Genomic DNA, 18,518 nt, shown 5'->3' with positions numbered 1-18,518 from the left:
AAAACAAAAAAAAAAAAAAAAAAAAAAAAAAAAAAAAAAAAACGTTATTATTAAAAATAAACAGGTCGAGCAGGTGGTAATGTTATTTGAAATAAAGGATATCCACCGGCGCTGGTACATATCGCTGCACCGAGTATTGCTCCGTAAATGACAGCCGCCCACAAGAGTAATCCGATCATCAGTATCATTAAAATTATTTTTTTAATTCGATATAAAAAACTTAAAATACACATTACTCCATTAAAAATAATTCTGATAAATTTTAGAATAAATGATGTCGTAGTAGTAGTTGTTGTTGTTGTTGAAACCGAAGTGTCTGTAGTTAATGTTATTACATCTGTTTGAATTTTGGCAGTAGATGTTCCTTTGTCGGTTAAATCTGTAGCTTGAGTTGAAGTGGTCACTTGACTTGTTGCTTGAGTGGAAGAATCCATTGTCGTACCCTCGGTTTGATTAAAATTTGATGGAGTGAATTCCGTATACTCAAACATATTTGGAAGTGTTTCGACTGCAACAGATTTAGTTGCGGGAGCTTTGAAATCTGATGCTGACACTTGCGGTAGGGTTGATGATGATTGTGATAGCGGGGGTGGATGAATAGTGACAACATTGTAAGGAGCATATGATTTCTGTGCGTTTGAGCCATGACTCATCTTAGCTGGGACTTTTGAAGAATTAAGAGTATCAATTAAAGTTGAATTGGCAACCGGGTGCATACGAGCTGTTGGTTGTTGATAACCACCAGCTGCTTTTGATCTCTCGAGCGTTGAATTCGAATAATTAGGTCTTGAAGATTCAGTGGTGTATTCTTGGGAAGATGCGGTTAATTGTCGACTAGTCGTATGATCTATTAATTTACTTTCATGTGGATTTATAGACGACAAAGATGACAACTGAGTTGCTTTATTATTTACCGACTTTCCTGATGACTTACTGCTTCCAGAATAACTTGAGTAATTTCTCTCACGTAACTCCGACACACTCTGTAATTAAATAGTACGTTTAGTTTAATTCGAATTTTATTACTTTTCAACAACTAATTATAAAATTATAAAATAATTATGATAATAATAAATTGTTTTATATACTTTGAATCAAGACCTTTCTCATTTGATTGCGAACCAGATGAGTTACCCGGCATTTCATGTGTTTCATTTTTACAATAAAATTGTCATTAGATGATATAACTTCGTCAATACTGTATTCGACACACGTACATCCATATTTTTCGCAACCACAATTGTCACTCATTATTACTTTTCATTTTCTAAATTAAAATAAATTCATAGCTCACGATATAAATATTCATACAGAATTATAATATAAATTATCAAAATAACAACGTGAAAATAGTCAAAATTAAATTATTTACTTCTTTGTTTTTGATTTATTTCAATATATTATATTGTTAATAATTTATATAAATATGTAAAAGCGAATAATTAACTCCGTGGTTTTCTTTCTGGTGGTGGTTTCATATCTCGCTTTTCAGTTTTTATCTCTTTCAATGTTAAAATTTCTTGTTTAATTTCAGCAGCTGAAACTAATAAATAACAATTTAAATATTACGTATAAAAGTAAAAGAAAATAATTAAAAAAAAAAAACTCACCTGGTTGTTCAGCCGGCTGTTGTATGGGTTTAGGAGCAGGGGGCGGAAACTTTCGCGTAATTTCAGCAAGAAGCATATCGACCCTTTGTCTCTGGAATAATGAACTAGGCTCTTCCCTCAGGGGAGCTTCTTTCTTAGTCGACAGCGGTTTGCCATTTTTAAAATCCCAAGAGTACCCCTTGCTCGGATGATACTTTGAATATGAACTAGATTCTTCGAATGCCGATTGTAAATGATGAATCGTCGAAAGTAAACGAGAATTAACAACAGAAGCTAGATCAGGTGCCTGGTAGACGGTACCAGCGATTACATAATAGTCGGCTAGGGGAGTTACTTGGGTTGGTGAGTAACGATGCTGCTTTCGTATTACATATAAAATAGGATCTTGTACATGGAGTAACACATATTCACATCCTGTCATGTTTCTGCAATAAAATTCCTCATTAAAATTTTTTTTCATAATTAAATATGCACAGATGGATTTTTAATGCTTACTGAAGCTGCTCAGGACTAAGCCGTTGCATTTTAACGGTCTCATTGTTGCAAGTGCTGTCATAAAACGGATTACTACGTTCCGAAAAGTAATCCATTATATTTGTGGGATTTAAAACAGGTATCCATGCACTGTCGTGCCATGATAAACCCAATGGATTATCTGCAATAGGTTATAATTATTTATTATTTATTATCTTTATTAATTCTGATGAGTTTACTTGGAATAAATAATTACCTGACACTGGATGACGTCCTGGCATCATTTTTGATTAATTTTTATTTTAAAAATTTAACAGCTGACTGTAAATACTGTAATTTATGTAAACAACAATACTTATATTATTTGACGGTAAGCAACACTTGCCAGTTATCAATTTCAATTTTAATTCTATAAAAAAAATTAATATAAATTTCAAAAGTTACTTATATTTTACATAAAAATATGATAATAAAAAATTAACTATTGCTTATATTTATTATAATATAAATAAATTCAAGTATTGTTGATTTTTCTCAAAATCAGCAAGTTTATTAAGTTTTATACAGTGTCCTTACATTAAAGTAATTATAATAATAAACAACAACTCAGTTATATATATAAAAGCCTTTGTATAGTAGCGATACCTAGTGAGTTGAAGATAAACTAAAACATAACCTAAAAAAAGATATGAGAAAAATGTAAAGTTGTCAATTTATCATATGGCTTTAACATTATCCAAATAAGTGTAGATGGAATTTATTACATAAAATAAATAGATAATAATTACAGACAATTAAAGTCTGAACTGGTCAATATGAGTAATAATAATAATAATAATAATAATAATAGAGAAACATAGTAATATAAAAAATAATAATTAAAATAAATTAAGAATGTTGCCTTAATAATAAACAAATCTATTTATAAATATTTATTTTTGCGTTGGCAAAACAACGCCGTTGGCTTTAATAATTACTGATAAACTAATAAATCCTTCAAGATGATGCAACAATACATGAAGGAGCTCGAGCAGGTAAATTAATATTTTATTTATTCAAATAAAAAACAAAACTTCTATTATATTAATAATATAAAAAATTTATTACGTAGAAGCCGTTTGACCCCGAAGAGTTTGTCGAACGTTTGGCTTGGAGGACAGTTAATGATTCGATGGTAGATGGACCTGGTGTTTTTGATCCAGTTTCTGTCCACGAGACGTTCCTTCACGCCATTAAGGACTTGCAGATCTTGGAGGAACGTCAGCAGAAAAAGTGTGAGAAATTGGAGTTGGCTCTGAAGGATGAGGAAACAAGACATGCTTATGAGATTATAGAGTTACAAGGAAAAAATAAAAAAGCCATTGATTTATTTCATCAACTTGATGAGAGGATAAATTTTGTAGCCACCAAAGTTATTCATCTGGGTGATCAACTTGAGAGTGTTAATACTCCAAGAGCACGAGCAGTTGAAGCACAAAAATTAATGAAACATTTTAGTGAATTTTTGAGTCCTGGTCCTTTGACAGATCCTATTTTTACTGATAAATCAACAGTAAGTATATCTTAATAACAAATAATTAATAAAAATCAATAAATAATTATATTATCATTATTAGTTAGATGTAGCTGCAGATGTAATTCAAAAATTGCACCTGATATCACAAGAACTTCCGTCAGATAAATTTGACCAGGCAAAAGCTAAAATAGCAGCCAAGTATGATGAGATAGAACGAAGTTTGATTGAAGAATTCGTTCGTGCTCACAACAGTGACGACGCCGAGAGGATGAAAGAATTGGCATCTGTTTTAGAACACTTTAAAGGTTACTCACAGTGTGTCGATGCATTTATTGAACAAAGCCAAATGGGTTCTTTTGGAGGAAAGGACGTTTTTCAAGATGTTATACCAATGTGTAAAAAAAATTATAAACTTATGCAGCAAGTATTTACTAATTCTCAGCAAGTCATGGCCAAATTTGTTCTCAACATCTATCATTTGAGATTACAAAAATACACGGTAGCTAAGCTTGCTGACAGATCTGACAACGACAAGTATTTAAGTAACTTGTATGATTTGTACTCTAAGACTATTAAATTATCAACTGACTTGAAACAATTTGATATGGGTACTGATGAGGCCTATTTGACAAAACTAACGCGCAATATTTTTCAAAAACATCTCGATACTTATATCAGGTATTTAAAAAAAAAAAAAAAAAAAAAAAAAAAAAGTTTTTTTTATTTTTTGTTACTATTAATTATATTGTTAATCATAAAATTTTATTGATTTACAGTTTGGAATTAAAAGCCCTGAGAGAAAAGTCGACGAGTCTGTTGGTCGAGTACTATGACTCGAAGAACCATCAGAAGAAGCAAATACAGACAGGAGGTTTCCAAGAGCTGAGACGTGATCTTCAAGCAGTAATTGGTACAAGGACAAACATAAATATCGCTCAAATAGAAGATTACGGTGGGGAAACTTTTCTGTCCGAGGAGCTGGCAATATCGCTACTTCAGCGGAGTAAATTAGCATTCCAGCGATGTCAAGCGTTGTCTCAACCAGCAGAATTGCCAACAAATGCCCTTCAAATTCTTGAGATTCTCCTACAACACTTGATGAATGAACATGTTGACTATGCTCTTGAGCTGGGACTCCAGAGTGTACCGATACCTGAGAGTCGGACTCCTCCGGACATACATTTTTTTAACATTGTACGACAGTGTAATGTTATCGTACGATTGCTTGAAGAACAATTTAACGATAGTCTCGTGCCTCTTGTCATGTAATTATTTTATTTTATTCATTTTATTTAATTTTTATTGAACTGTATTAATTTATAAATACTTAAATTCTTGTAGATCAACTCCAAAACACGGAGACTGTTTAGCTCGACAAAAATCAGTACTAGTACAAATAGAATTAAAGCTAGACACTGGATTGGACCGAAGTATAAATGCTATTGTCGGTTGGGTTAAATTATACTTACAAAGTGAACAGCGGAAGACGGATTTCAAGCCTGAGACTGATGATGTTGATACAATAAATACATCTGCGTGCTTAGCAGTGTGTCAATATGTCACTGGAATGATCCGTCATATCAGAGATACTCTTGATGGAAAGAATGCAGAGAATGTACTAACTGAATTGGGAATACGATTTCATCGGGTAATTTACGAACATCTTCAGCAGTTCCAATTCAATTCAGCTGGTGCCATGTGTGCCATTTGCGATATGAATGAGTACAGAAAATGCGTTAAAGAATTAGGAGTTGGAATTGTTATCTCTTTGTTCGATACTTTGCACGCTTTGTGCAATCTTCTGCTTGTTAAGCCAGCAAACTTGAAGCAAGTTTGCACGGATGATCAATTGGTAAATAATTGCTTACTATTTTTTTTTTTTTTTTTTTTTATGTAGAAATAAATACATATAACTTATTTTTAATTGCAGGCCATGTTGGATCGTTCAACCTTGATGAGTTTCATTCAACTGCGATCGGATTACAAAACTCAAAAATTAGCAAACCTTCAGAAAGGTCTTGCGACAACATAACAATCTTAAAAATATAATTATAATTTGAAATTATCGGAAGGGATATATTATATATAAATATATGAGGGAAGTTGAAATATAAAATTGTTTATATAATAAACCAAAATGCCTTTTATAAGGAGAATAATAATTAAAAATTAAAAATTAAAAAAAAAAAAAAAAAAAAAAGCATTATTTTAATGTAACATACATTTCTAATTATTAAACACATAATCATTATACAGACAGAAAATTTAATTATTTGTTTATTTTTGACGTTTAACGTTGGAAAACGTAGATTCATACGTTAGATTATAAAAAATTTTTTTCATTGTTACAATGAGTGAAACTAAACAAAATATTATTCATGACGGAAGAAGGAAGTAGAAGTAAAGTATTTCATTATAATTTGTCGTTACTTCTGAATCTAACTCGTTAATCAGAAAGATTATTTTTATTTTTTTAATTACGTACTCATTATATTAACCTTCTTGTACAAAATGAAGCAATATAAAATTTTCATTTGCATAAATTCACATCATTATATAAAAAAGAATTTTACAAAATTACATTTACTAAAATGTATGAGAAAAAAAAAAATGTGATGATTTTTTTTTTTTTTTTTAACAGAATTGAATACAAGTAAGACTTTCTCTCAATTTATTTTTATTTCACCATTTGATATTATTTTTTATTTTGTAAAGACTGTCAATTTTTTAACTATTAAATTTAAATAAAGATGGTGTGAGTCATTGAAAAGATTATAGAGCAATTAAGGACAAGTAAAATGAGGATTTATTAAATTAACGCATACGATAGTGATTCGTTTCGTTAATTTGGCACAACTCACCCTTGAAATCTAACTCAATGCTGAAATCTAAATCTCGATAATTTCTAGCGTTTGGTTTCATCGAGAATACACCGTATATTTCTTCGCCACGCTTAACAGTCATGTACGAGTCAAAATAAAATACCGTTTGCTTCCAGTGTGTGTAAGGAACCTCGGGCGCTGTGCTGAATCCAACGCGTTTGTGGCACTTGGTGAATTCAATGTTAAAGAATGTGACTAGAGCTTGAACGTAGTCGTTGCGTCGTACTTGGAGGGTAAATGGTGATGAAAAATCAAGATCCGCCTTTGTAACTGTGTAGAGATCGACCTCCTTGATAAGACAGGCATTTGTGACAACTTGTTTAGGGTCGACAACATCCACCAGAGGTTCACTTATTGCAACCTTACGAATACTGCTCATATCAAAGCCGTAGACATCGTCCCACCAGTTTATTTTTTCGTCCTTGTACTGACGGTCCTCGATACCGCAAATAAATAGAGTTGCTTTGTCAGGGAAAAGCATACCATCGGGTTTCAGCCACTTGTCACGCGCATGGAGCACCGTGTCCAACATTGACTCGTAGAAAAGACAATAGCCCATCCATTCGGAAATAATAATATCAACTTTTTCAATACCGTCTGGAAGTACAACTTCTTCAACTTTTCCCTTAACAATGGTGATTATGTGAGACAGTTGATTGGCTTCAACGATTTTCTCAGCGTACTCGACAATGTTCGAGCACTCAATACCAATTACTCTAGCAGCACCGGCTTTAGCAGCAAACATCGACAAAATACCCGTACCACAACCAATGTCCAATACTATTTTGTCCTTAAATAAATGCTTATTGTGGTACATCGAGTTACGATAAGTTATTGTTCTTACTTCGTCTTTTAGCATCTCCTCGTGAATTCCATAGTGAGCATAAGAGTCAAAGTAGTAATCACGTGAGGTCATCTCGTCGACTGGCACCTTCTTGGTCGTGTCTCCAGATTCCTTGTCGTTGCTTATCGTGTTGTTCTCCTCCACTTTAGTTGCCGTCACTGACTCAGCTACTTCCATTGTCTCCATTTTTGACTGCTAAAATTTTAATACAATAAATTATTTTATTTTGTTTAATAAAATTATATTAATAATAATAATTTAGTTAAATAATCATGCAAGAAATATTAATTTAGAAGCCGTGGCTTCTGTAAAATCAAGAAGGATGAAAAATAAAAATTCGATTATTCTAATAATGGAATTATTGAATTTTAATTACAATGTCCTTCATAAGTCACCGGGTATTTGTGAATGGCTGCAAATTAAATTAAATAAATAATAATGAAAAATCACGTTTTTATACTAAAAAAAAAAAAAAAAAAAAAAAAATACATTATCGAAAACTAAAGATAAAAAAATAAAAATAATCTTTATTTGTAGTAATAAATGAATTTAATATAAGCAGTTTATGATAATTAAATTTAGTAATAAAAACGTCGTCCACGTGCCCGCCAAAATGAATGGCGTCTATTCTATTGTAATCGAGCTTTGTGAATATCACTCACACGGTTATAAATTTTCACGTGTCAATATTATAGCATTAACACAATAAAATACTTAATATTACTGCTCAATATTTGAAAATTTAATAAATAATATTCATTAATTAATATTTACTTAGTTTTTTTTTTACAAGTTAAGCAAACAAATAAAGAGTATGTGCAGAGAAAATGCGTATAATAAAACCGGAGGAATGCCAAGGTTCAGCTAAACATGCTTTTTAATAAAAAAAAAATCCACAAAAAAATAATCGACGGTACTTTTCAATGGTTGAATAATAAAAATGCAAGTAGACACCACCGAATTAACATTAATTAAATTATATAGCGTTTATTTACGAATTATTTAGTCACTCGGATGCCGTTGACGTTTGTTACTCACGAAATTCTCGGCGGATAATGAATTGTTCTCAGTGATGCCTCCCGGCACTTCATTACAAGTCGCCATCTTGATTCGCGGCACACACGCGACTCGAGTATTTTCTCAACTAAAATTTATAATTATTTTATTTATTTAATTATACTTCAAAGCATCAACAATATTCATTAAGCGACTTGTAATTATATGAAACAATTGACAAAATATTTTTTTAGACTTATTTAAAATTTATTTATTGGCTAACAAATTCTCAGGCAGTAAGTTTAATATCGTTATTCAATTTTCCCGCTTAAAAAACGCCGGCTGCCATATTTAATTTCTAATCCAATTAAAATGAGTTTTGTGATTTTGAACGCATTTCCGGTACAGTATTAACCATCGTAAAAACATCGGGTACCTGTAGGTATTTTATTAAAAAAAAAAATACTCTAATAACTGTTATTTTTTTATAAATAATTAAAATAACCTTAATTAATTGTCATTTTCAGGAAAAACAAATATTTAAATTAAAAAAAAAAAAAAAAAAAAAAAAAAAAAAAAAGTGATGAAGATTTTAATTGATTTAAAAAATGAAAATTTATTTATGTGGATTTGTGTAATAAATGGTGTACGCAAACTCGAAGCAACTCAACCGCTGCCGCCACTTTTCCCCTTGTCAACGAGTTATTCTATATTGGTGTGATATCTTTGTGTAAATTATTGGTATTAGTGTACATACAGTACATAGCAGTATATAGCAGGAATAGTTAGCAACAGCAGAGAACTGAGTGAACCGAGAAGTAAGCGCAAAAGAGTGTAGATAGAGGATAAATTCGATTGTGCATGAAACTTGGAGCTCGGAGTGAGAATGCGCGGCAGTGGAAATGGCACCACCACCATCAAAAATATCGGTGAACTTGCTCGAGACATAACACACGAAAAGAAGAAATACAACTGAACGTCGCAGGTCGCAGAGAAAGATCCGCTGCAGCATGAGAGTAAAAGACAAACTTTTGTGCATGAGTATGTGTAAATGATCAGTGCATTTATACTTATATTTACTTATAGTTTGATTGTATATATTATATTATTATAAAAATATTATATGTATTGGTGGGGGTAGTATCTGTCCAGGTCGCTGCTGCTGCTGCTGTTGCTGTTGCTGCTGCTGCTGTTGCTGCTGCTGTTAGCCCATGTTATTCACGTCAACATAAGTGAGTGAATGAGACAAAGAAAAAGAAAAAAAGAGACAGAAAAATAAAGTTATATACGATATACGAGTCGCGGACGTCGTGAGCATTGCTGGAGAAATAAGCGAGCGAGCGAGCGAGCGAGTGAACAGCAAAGCAAGAAAGGCGGGGAAAGTAAAGCCTGTCTGCCTGGTTATAGTTGTGAGTTGTAATCAGTGTAACTGGCTCAGTGTGGGTACAACTCCAAAGCTGATTTTGGAAACGGGTCAACATCTTTTTATTAACTAACAGTTAAATATCTGAAAAATATTATTATTTTATTTTATTTATACAATAATTACGTCAAATTATTTAATAAAAAATAGTTATTATTTTTGTGCTTCTAATAACTGGGCTTGCTGATTATTGTGGGTATTTAGAACAAACAATTATCATTTTACATGCAGTGTTTTATTAATTGTCGTAAATTTGTGTACATGGAGCTCGAGGAACGATAGAAAATGCTGGTAAGTAAACGAGCGGGAGAGAGTTATACTTATGCGTCTATTTTATTTCTTTATTATTTTTTATCATTTCGAAATAATCGTGGCTTCATTCTTTAGCTACCATATTTCAAAGATTAAAATGGTTAATAATATATTTTTAACGTCCATTATGATGCTGTCTATTTGTAATTTATTAGCGAATTCTAATTAATAAATAATGTTTTAATTAAATATATCATTTTTATTCTTTTTTTCGAGGTTACGGAATAGACGTTCAATATACGTAAATATGTCGTTGCTGTTTAGAACAATAGGAAGTAGTTTTTAAATTACATTGGTTAAAATTATTTTTACCTTAATTGGTTTATTATCACTTTAGACTATAAACGTGCACAGAATATACCTAAATAAATTCTTTATACTAGTGACGTAATTCATATAACTTAAATATTAAATGCAATATTTTCTCTTCAACAGATAAGATTAATTTAATTGTAAATTTTCCAGGGAGACGATCCACCATACCTGTCGGTGGGCACGGAAGTCAGTGCCAAGTACAAGGGTGCTTTTTGTGAAGCTAAAATCCGCAAAGTTGTACGTTCAGTTAAATGTAGAGTAACTTACAAACAGGGTCTAGGTACTGCAACTGTTACGGATGATCAAATAAAAGGAACATTAAGAGTTGGAGCTTCCGTAGAGGCTCGTCATGTCGACAAAAAAGAGAAATTCGTTGAGGCGACTATCACCAAGATCCAGGATTGCAGTCAGTACACGGTAGTTTTCGATGATGGTGACATAACAACACTGAGACGCACGGCTTTGTGCTTGAAGAGTGGCCGACACTTTGCTGAGAGTGAGACTTTGGACCAGCTGCCGTTGACACATCCTGAGCACTTTGGTAATCCGGTGATTGGAGGTAGACGTGGCAGACGTTCGAGGCAAGCACAGTGAGTTTCTTATTTTTGCATGTTACACCTGTTATTGACAAATATTTTAATTCCATGCCGTTTTTTTTTTTTTTTTTTTTTTTTTTTTTAATTCTTTCTTGCAGAGATGACAGCAGTGAAGATGAAGGAAGTCCACCACGTGGAAGTCCCTCTGGCTCGGGTCTTGGCGGCAAAGAAGGAGCAGAAACAGAGCCTGAAATTGGACGAGTTGTTTGTGTTGAACTGGGTGACAAGAAGAAGAAAGACAATTGGTTTCCCGGATTAGTTGTTGCTCCAACTGCTCAAGACACTGTTAGAATACGTGTTCGTGATGATTATCTAGTTAGATCCTTCAAGGATGCTAGATATTATACTGTCCCGAAGAAAGAAGCCACTGAATTTACCAAGGAATTGGGTACAAAAGTTGAAAATAGCGTTTTAAAAGACGCTGTTACTAAAGCGCTGAATTTTCTGGAGAAAAATGAATTACCACCTCACTGGGATCGTGATTCATTGTTTGGTAATAGCATGTCCAGTGGTAACAGTGATACAGATGGCGATTTAGATTCAGATAGCTCAGATGATGAGCCACGTGAAGAGAAAGATCATTTTGTAGCTCAATTGTATAAATTTATGGATGATCGAGGCACTCCAATTAATAATTGTCCTATGATTGGCAATGAGGATATTGATTTGTATCGTTTGTTTCGAGCTGTTGAAAAATTAGGCGGCTATAATCGTGTAACTAATCAAAATCAGTGGAAATCAATAACACGAAGGCTCGGAATTTCAATGCAACCAACTCAAGCTACGCACAATCTTGTTAAGCAGGCGTACAAAAAATTTTTACACTCTTTTGAAGATTTTTACAGAAAGCTTGGCTGTACTATGGTTAATCATCCGAGAGGCAGTATACGTAAACAAAGGCCTGGAAGAAGTCTTATTAGAGACAAAGATCGTAACACACCAGTTCCAACAGCTCATCAAAATATTTCTAAAACAGAGAAAGAAAAAGCTGAAGGTGATGAAGAGCAAAAAGAAAAGAAAATTTCTGTTGATGAAGAAAAACCTGTCAGTAGTGAGTCCAGTGCACCTCGAGACATTGTCAAAGAGGAAGAACCGACGAAATCTGTTAAGAAAAAAGAAATTCTTGTTGAAGAGCCTATTAGCGGACAAGAGAGTGATATTGTAGATATTAATGTAGAAGCCGAGAGTACTGAATCTTCAAGCAGTGAAAAGTCACAAAAACCTCCTGCAAGATTCACTCCAGTATCTCTGAGCCGGGCTAAATCATTAACAACTACACCGTCAACTACCGTAATAACTTCTGCAGTAACAACAGCAACGCCAACGTTTACAACAGCAACAGGTAAAAACAAAGAAGAATCTAAGAAAAAGACTTATGAAAAGAAAAAACAAGAGGGAAATTCATCATCATCTAGTTCCGGTGCTAGCGTGACCGGAAAGAAAGAAATTTCTAAAAAAGACGAGGAAACAACAAAGACCCGTTCAAAGTCTAAAGAAGACACTAAAGTAAAGGACTCGCGTGAAACACGTACGCCCTCGCGTGAGTCGGAAAAAACTCGTGGTAATTCTTTGAAACCACGACGTTTAACAGACGATGAATTTAAAAAACAGCAGCGAGGACGGAAAAAACGAGAAGACACTGAAAAATCTCGCATTGATAAAGATGAAAGTAGTGGAGCTGAAAGTTCTTCAGCACCATGTTATAAGGGTCCAGTGCAATTAGGTGACAGACTTAAAGTTTATTATGGACCAACCCATGAATCTAAAGTAACTTATGAGGCAAAAGTTATTGGAGTTGAATCTCTTGATGGCTCAGAAGAAATGAATTATCTCGTTCATTACACAGGCTGGAATACGAGATATGATGAATGGATCAAAGCTGGGAGAATAGCGCAAAATTTTACACAAAGTCAGGCAAGAGTTCGGAGAACCAAGGCAACACCGAGACCTCAAACTCCCAGTACAAGCTCAAGTAAATCTGCTAAAACACCAACCACTGGCTTGCAAGGTAGACGCAGAGCTCAAAGTGTTGCACCTACTACTTCGAAAACTTTTTCATCGACAACTTCTACAAGTAGTTCAGCTTCATCTGTAAATAATAAAGACAATAAAGAATCATCTCAACCTGCAAGATCTACTACACCTTTGTCGGTTAACAGTTTTAGCTCTCGAACTAAAAGTCCAGCCACTCCAGCAGGCAGTCGACCGACTAGAAATACAAGGAATGCCGAACAACTGGGCATTGAATTACGTAGACGTACCAGAAGAATGTCTGGACACACTGATTTGTCGGTGGTAACTGAAAGTGAAGACAGTGATGCTTATGAGACTGATACTACAGAACCTGAAAAAGCTAGAACGAGATCGCGAGGCACTGAGGAACGTAGAAGACGAGAAGTAAGACGCAGAGTTGAAGATAGAATAAAACCAGATGAAAATAGCGAAGTTGAGGATGAAAAAGACGCAGTTAATGAACCCAGAAGGACCAGGAGGTTGAGAAGGACTCCTAATAAAATACCAAGTAAATCTGAAGTTGATAGTAGTGGTGCCGTGGCTGACGACGATGATGAGGATGATGTTGAAGATGAAGAGAATGATGAAAATGATGATGACGATGAGGAAGAAAACCAAGTTGCTGATACATTCACAGAGTGTACACAGCAAGGACACGATGAACAGCCAAAAGGCCGTGATTTTGATCTCAATCAAATAAGATCTGAGCTCAAAGGTTTTGATAAAGCTGTTAAAATGGATATATTGAGAATGGAGCCTGAAAATTCTGGAGATGAAGACTCCAAATCACGTGTTGAAGATCTTCAAAAAGAAATTAAAGAGGAGAAGAAAAAAATTAAAGATATCAAAGTTGAAGAAACAGTTGATATAAAACCAGCTGTCGAGACACTTGCTATTAAAGCTGATCCATCGCCTTCGCCTACTGAGGACGTTTATGAATTTAAAGAACCTGAACCATTTGAGTTTGAAGTGAGAAATAAACGAGACTCCTCAGGTGATAAAGATAAATCGAAAAAGCGGGTCTTTGATGAAGAACCTAAGAGTCCGAAAAAGAAGCAAAAAACTTCAGTAACTAATCCAAAAGAAACCAAATCAGAAACTGAGGTTGATTCTAAACGTAAGGCCAGAAGAACGCCTGTTAAACGTCTTGAAGAGACTCCAGAAGTTATTAAACCAATTATTGTCCCCACGCCGAAAGAGTTTGAAAAAGTCATCGAACCTCCTACGCTGATACCATCAAAAGCAACATCTGTTACTCTTTCGCCGCCGACTTTAGTCTCGGCAGTTATTGAAGAACAAACTAAGAATAGTTCTAGCATTGAGTTGTTTAATGATTCGACGAGCAATGACGATGGAACTGGAGATGTTGATGATCCAGAAGACCGTTTGATTATTTCTGAAACAGAAGTGTCTGAGACTGAAAATGAAAATCCACCGTCGACTTATCAACAAGAAATATTGCCAAGTGTTGAAGCTCCCAATAAAAATGAGTTTAATAAAAAAGTTGATAGTAATAAAGATAAAGAAGAGAAACATACAAGTTCTAATGTCCCCAGTACCAGTGGTATGCCTACAATTACATCCTCAGTAGATTCATTACCACTTTCGGATGATACTAGGGTAGGATATGAGCCAAAACAATGGGTTATGAAGCCTATGAATTACAAAAATCCATGGGGCAATGAAATAAAATTACCACCACCACCACCACCACCACCACCGCCGCCACCACCACCGCCGCCATCCTCTCCTGCAGTCATTGATAAAAAAGTTGTTGAGGTAAAGCCACCGGTAATTGAAAGAAAAATTGTTGATACAAAGCCACCGACTATTGAAAGGAAAGTTATTGACGCTAAGCCACCAACTTTGCCAGTAATTACACCTTCGGCGAGTTCAGTACCACCTAACAATAATGAGCAAGTTATTTTTGAACCAAAACAATGGATTATGAAGTATATTTTTAATCAAAAGCAATCTAACAGTGATGTTAAACCATCAGTGATTGAAAAGAAAACATCTGATAGTAAATCACCATCTAATGATAAACTTGTTGACATAAAGCCATCGTCAACTATTGCTTCTTTAACTACTACAACTTTAGGATCACCTATTGTACTTGCTCCAATCAGCGCCAGATTACCAGCTACTTCGACTATCGAAGAAAAATTATCAGCTGCAGCTATGGCATTCAGACAATCAAAGCCCAGAGATTCTAAACGTGATGACGAGTCAAGTGAGTCAAAGAAAAATCCCAAAGATAGCTCTAAGAAAACTGAAACGCATGGAAAAAGAACAAGAGTTATAAATGATGAGCAAGCTAAATTTAAGCAAGAATTGGAAAGAAAGAAAGAACTGGAGGCAGCTAAAATTTTGGAAGAACGTTCTAGAGAAGCTATAAGAGCTACTTTGAAACAAAAAGAAGAGGAACTTGAGCAATTGAAAATTCATAAAGAAGATTTAAAGAAAGTTGCTGATGTTAAAATTGATCAGAGAAAAATTGTTGATAAACGTGAAGACTTGTGGAAAAAGAAGGATAAAGTTGATATAATGGACGTTGAGGTTTCTAAAGAAATTCCTACTGAGCCCAAGGAGAATGAAAAACAAAAACGTAGAAAAGTTTTAAGTCAAGAGTTTGTTGATTCAACCGATAGCAGTGATTCGGAGCAGAAACTTGTTATTGATAACTCACAAGTTAAAGAAGATAGACATGAATTGTCTGATTTTGAGGGTAAAGTTAAATCTGAGATTGAACTTTATCCAGAGGCACGTCCGGATCATCATCAACAAGTATCCAGTATTGTCACCCAGCATGAACAGTCAATTAATTCTACAAAGAGTGTTATGAGTGTGAAAACCGAGGAGGAAGGTGAAAATATGAATTTACTCTGTGAAGAAGAGATTCCAGGTTCTCCTGCACCTGTAATTGATACAACGGAGCAGGAACGACCAGGAGATCATCACCATCATCACCACCACCACCATCACCACCACCACCACCACAATTTAATAAAAAATGAATCAAATGAAAAGAAACTTGTGCTTTTAGAAATGCCGTTTGCCAGCGCCCCGGCTCTAGGACCTCAGAGCAGCAGTACCAGCCAAGGATCAATGTCAATGACTGTCACCACAGCTTGCAATGTTCCTGTTCCTGTTTTGATACCAATGCAGCCGAGTGTCGTGACTGCTCCACGTCAGCCGCTACCTCTTCAGCATCAGCAGCAACAGCATCACCATCATCATCTTCACCATCAACAGCCGCTTCAACAGCAGCAGCAACCTCAGCCACAACTCCAACAACAACAACAACAACAACAACAACAACAACAACAACAACAACAACAACAACAACAACAACAACAACAACAACAACAACAACAACAACAACAACAACAACAACAACAACAACAACAACAACAACAACAACAACAACAACAACAACAACAACAACAACAACAACAACAACAACTTCAACCACAGCAGCAGTTGCAGCCGAAACAAGATCAACTGCATCAACAGCAGCAACCGGTAATAATTCCCCAACCACCTCCAGAACAATTACCTCAGCCAGTCGTTCATCAGGTTATCCAACCACCGAGGCGAGAAAGCAATGAAGCTGCTCCTGTGATGGACAATACACCGCCAACCACACCAGACTCAACTATTTCTAACATATCTACTTCTCCGAGGGGTGACGAGAGAACTGGTGGATCTTCGCCCCTGTCTGATGAAAATATTAAATTAAATCCCGACACTTCGGAAGCGGACAACGATAGTGCTGGTAAAGCTCCCTCGGGATACAGCGAAGACGACGCTACTTTAAACACTGACGGAACTACTGCCGAAAGAGGCTCCTCTAAAGCAATCAAAAGATCCGCTGAAGATCCAGCGTCGCCCAAGAAGAAAAAACGGAGTCGTAAAAGCTCAGAGTGTGGAAGCAATGCTGGAAGAAAGACCAGTGGCAGACACTCGGCCAGACAAACCAGACAAAGCAGTGCTGCTGGAAGTGACAGTGATGACACTAGTGAGGGATCGAGTTCAGCTAATAATATTAATAACAATGGTAATATTAATACGAACAGTAGTCATTCTTCGACGGTTGTCATTGAAAGTACGAATACTGCATCCACTACGACGACAACGGCAACTACTAATGGAATTACAGATCTCAATAGTATATCTTCTCGATCTCCCAAACCGATGAAGTACAACTTTTATGTAGAGCTAGGTTTGTATTTTTTTTTTTTTTTTATTTTAAAAATTTTTTTTTATTGATGAGGAATAAAAATAATAATTTTTTTGCTTTTATTTAACAGATCCTCAACTGGACGGTAGCCAAAGGATAGCTTTACTTCAACAAAAACTTACAGAGTTGAAGAATACTTATAATACAGTTAAGTTGGAATTAGCGGCCATTGAGAGGCGGAGAAAAAAATTACGGAGAAGAGAAAGAGAAGGTCAGTAGTAGAATTATTATTATTTTTTTTTTTTTTAATTGTAGTTTATTGAATTTTAATTAAACGAATAAATATTTTTTTTTATAGCAATGAAAGCCGCAAAAGCAGAAATGCAACAAGCGTGTTCTTGATGAGACCGCAATAATCACCATTAGCAGCATTAAATATTATAAATAATTTTAAACTGACTAAAGGATTTAATAAATGAATTGTAAATACAGGCGATGAAGAGGACCGGCTATTTACTAAACGTAAAAAAAAAAAAAAAAAAAAAAAATAACAGCCTCTCTGGACGCACTGTTTAAATTAAAAATACTTATTAATTATAAGTATGTAATTCTTATAAAATAATTTCTGGTATATCTTTTATCATTGTAAATTGTAGATATAGACGTAAGAAATTTGTTTTAAAGATAAAGTAATATTGATATTATTATTAATAAATTTATATATTGTATAAGTATACATACACACATATATATATATATATATATATATATATATATATATATATATATATATATATATATATTACATTATATTATTATATTATATATATATTTTAGTTGATGATACCGTTTATATAATTTTTTTTTAATCTGTGTCAAGTGCGAATGTTTAACAAAGTACAAAATATTGGCCGGATTTGTGTCTTGATGGTAAAAACAGCCAAATTCAGTAGTCCCGACTATTCCACGTTGAATATTCTATCGCTGGACCAATTTTAGACTTTGGCTTAATTTTTTCTTCAGCAATTTATTAAAAATATTTGATATTATATATTTTGTAAAAAATAATAAAAAATTAATGCCGATTAATTGTTTTACCCAGTGAACAATTCAACAGTTATTAATTGTCATAATTAATATATACACTTAAAAACAAAAAAAATTACTAAAATTTTTATATAAAATGTATTTATTTGTTAGAACAATACAAGTATATAATCATCAACTTTATTATTTATTATTATAAAAATTTGATTTTTATTTATGAAAATTAAGTTAGCCGACATTTAAAAATTTTTTTTATTGAAAAAATGATTAAAAAAAAATTTGCACGTATAAAAAACTTAAAAAACTG

At 33.9% G+C, this 18,518-nt stretch overlaps 5 protein-coding genes across 15 annotated transcripts; 2 read left to right on the top strand and 3 right to left on the bottom strand.

The window, feature by feature from the left end:
* LOC141531050 (uncharacterized) lies at window positions 1-1,266 on the bottom strand. Its single transcript, XM_074248541.1, has 2 exons — window positions 1,102-1,266; window positions 1-983 (listed from the first exon to the last, which is right to left on the bottom strand). Exons 1-2 carry the CDS (start codon window positions 1,249-1,251, stop codon window positions 51-53), a joined length of 1,083 nt encoding a protein of 360 aa, XP_074104642.1. The 5' UTR covers window positions 1,252-1,266; the 3' UTR covers window positions 1-50.
* Window positions 972-2,650, bottom strand: Med6 (mediator complex subunit 6). 2 transcript variants are annotated; one of them, XR_012479849.1, is made up of 5 exons: window positions 2,341-2,650; window positions 2,106-2,265; window positions 1,611-2,035; window positions 1,373-1,543; window positions 972-1,267 (listed from the first exon to the last, which is right to left on the bottom strand). XR_012479849.1 is itself a non-coding variant. In XM_074248544.1 (4 exons), the coding sequence occupies exons 1-4, from the start codon at window positions 2,366-2,368 to the stop codon at window positions 1,443-1,445; spliced, it is 714 nt and encodes a 237-aa protein (XP_074104645.1). In that variant the 5' UTR covers window positions 2,369-2,650; the 3' UTR covers window positions 1,365-1,442. The 2 variants fall into 2 exon arrangements, 1 of the variants encoding a protein (XP_074104645.1); XM_074248544.1 differs by lacking the exon at window positions 972-1,267 and having other exon boundaries at window positions 1,365-1,543.
* Window positions 2,651-2,810: 160 nt separating this feature from the next.
* On the top strand, window positions 2,811-5,800 carry Sec10 (Exocyst complex component Sec10). Its single transcript, XM_074248518.1, has 6 exons — window positions 2,811-3,118; window positions 3,196-3,636; window positions 3,701-4,278; window positions 4,377-4,865; window positions 4,942-5,452; window positions 5,531-5,800. Exons 1-6 carry the CDS (start codon window positions 3,086-3,088, stop codon window positions 5,630-5,632), a joined length of 2,154 nt encoding a protein of 717 aa, XP_074104619.1. The 5' UTR covers window positions 2,811-3,085; the 3' UTR covers window positions 5,633-5,800.
* A 460-nt stretch (window positions 5,801-6,260) lies between these two features.
* Window positions 6,261-8,476, bottom strand: Art1 (arginine methyltransferase 1). Of its 8 annotated transcripts, none has more exons than XM_074248527.1 (3): window positions 8,244-8,358; window positions 7,703-7,738; window positions 6,261-7,521 (listed from the first exon to the last, which is right to left on the bottom strand). In XM_074248527.1, exons 2-3 carry the CDS (start codon window positions 7,712-7,714, stop codon window positions 6,415-6,417), a joined length of 1,119 nt encoding a protein of 372 aa, XP_074104628.1. In that variant the 5' UTR covers window positions 7,715-7,738; window positions 8,244-8,358; the 3' UTR covers window positions 6,261-6,414. The 8 variants fall into 8 exon arrangements, with proteins under 8 accessions (XP_074104628.1, XP_074104630.1, XP_074104629.1 ...); XM_074248529.1 differs by lacking the exon at window positions 8,244-8,358 and adding an exon at window positions 8,101-8,209; XM_074248528.1 differs by lacking the exon at window positions 8,244-8,358 and adding an exon at window positions 7,816-7,904.
* A 443-nt stretch (window positions 8,477-8,919) lies between these two features.
* Window positions 8,920-18,389, top strand: Htk (AT-rich interaction domain hat-trick). Of its 3 annotated transcripts, XM_074248506.1 has the most exons (6): window positions 8,921-9,363; window positions 9,464-10,036; window positions 10,523-10,962; window positions 11,067-17,206; window positions 17,295-17,435; window positions 17,523-18,389. In XM_074248506.1, the coding sequence occupies exons 2-6, from the start codon at window positions 10,031-10,033 to the stop codon at window positions 17,564-17,566; spliced, it is 6,771 nt and encodes a 2,256-aa protein (XP_074104607.1). In that variant the 5' UTR covers window positions 8,921-9,363; window positions 9,464-10,030; the 3' UTR covers window positions 17,567-18,389. The 3 variants fall into 3 exon arrangements, with proteins under 3 accessions (XP_074104608.1, XP_074104607.1, XP_074104606.1); XM_074248507.1 differs by having other exon boundaries at window positions 8,920-10,036; window positions 10,523-10,953; XM_074248505.1 differs by having other exon boundaries at window positions 8,921-10,036.
* Window positions 18,390-18,518: the final 129 nt, after the last annotated feature.

This window comes from Cotesia typhae, unplaced genomic scaffold (genome assembly GCF_013202065.1).
Source record: "Cotesia typhae breed Kobodo isofemale line unplaced genomic scaffold, CoteBio_Ctyphae contig_5, whole genome shotgun sequence".
Taxonomy (NCBI): domain Eukaryota; kingdom Metazoa; phylum Arthropoda; class Insecta; order Hymenoptera; family Braconidae; genus Cotesia; species Cotesia typhae.
This window is presented reverse-complemented; position numbering and strand designations above follow the sequence as displayed.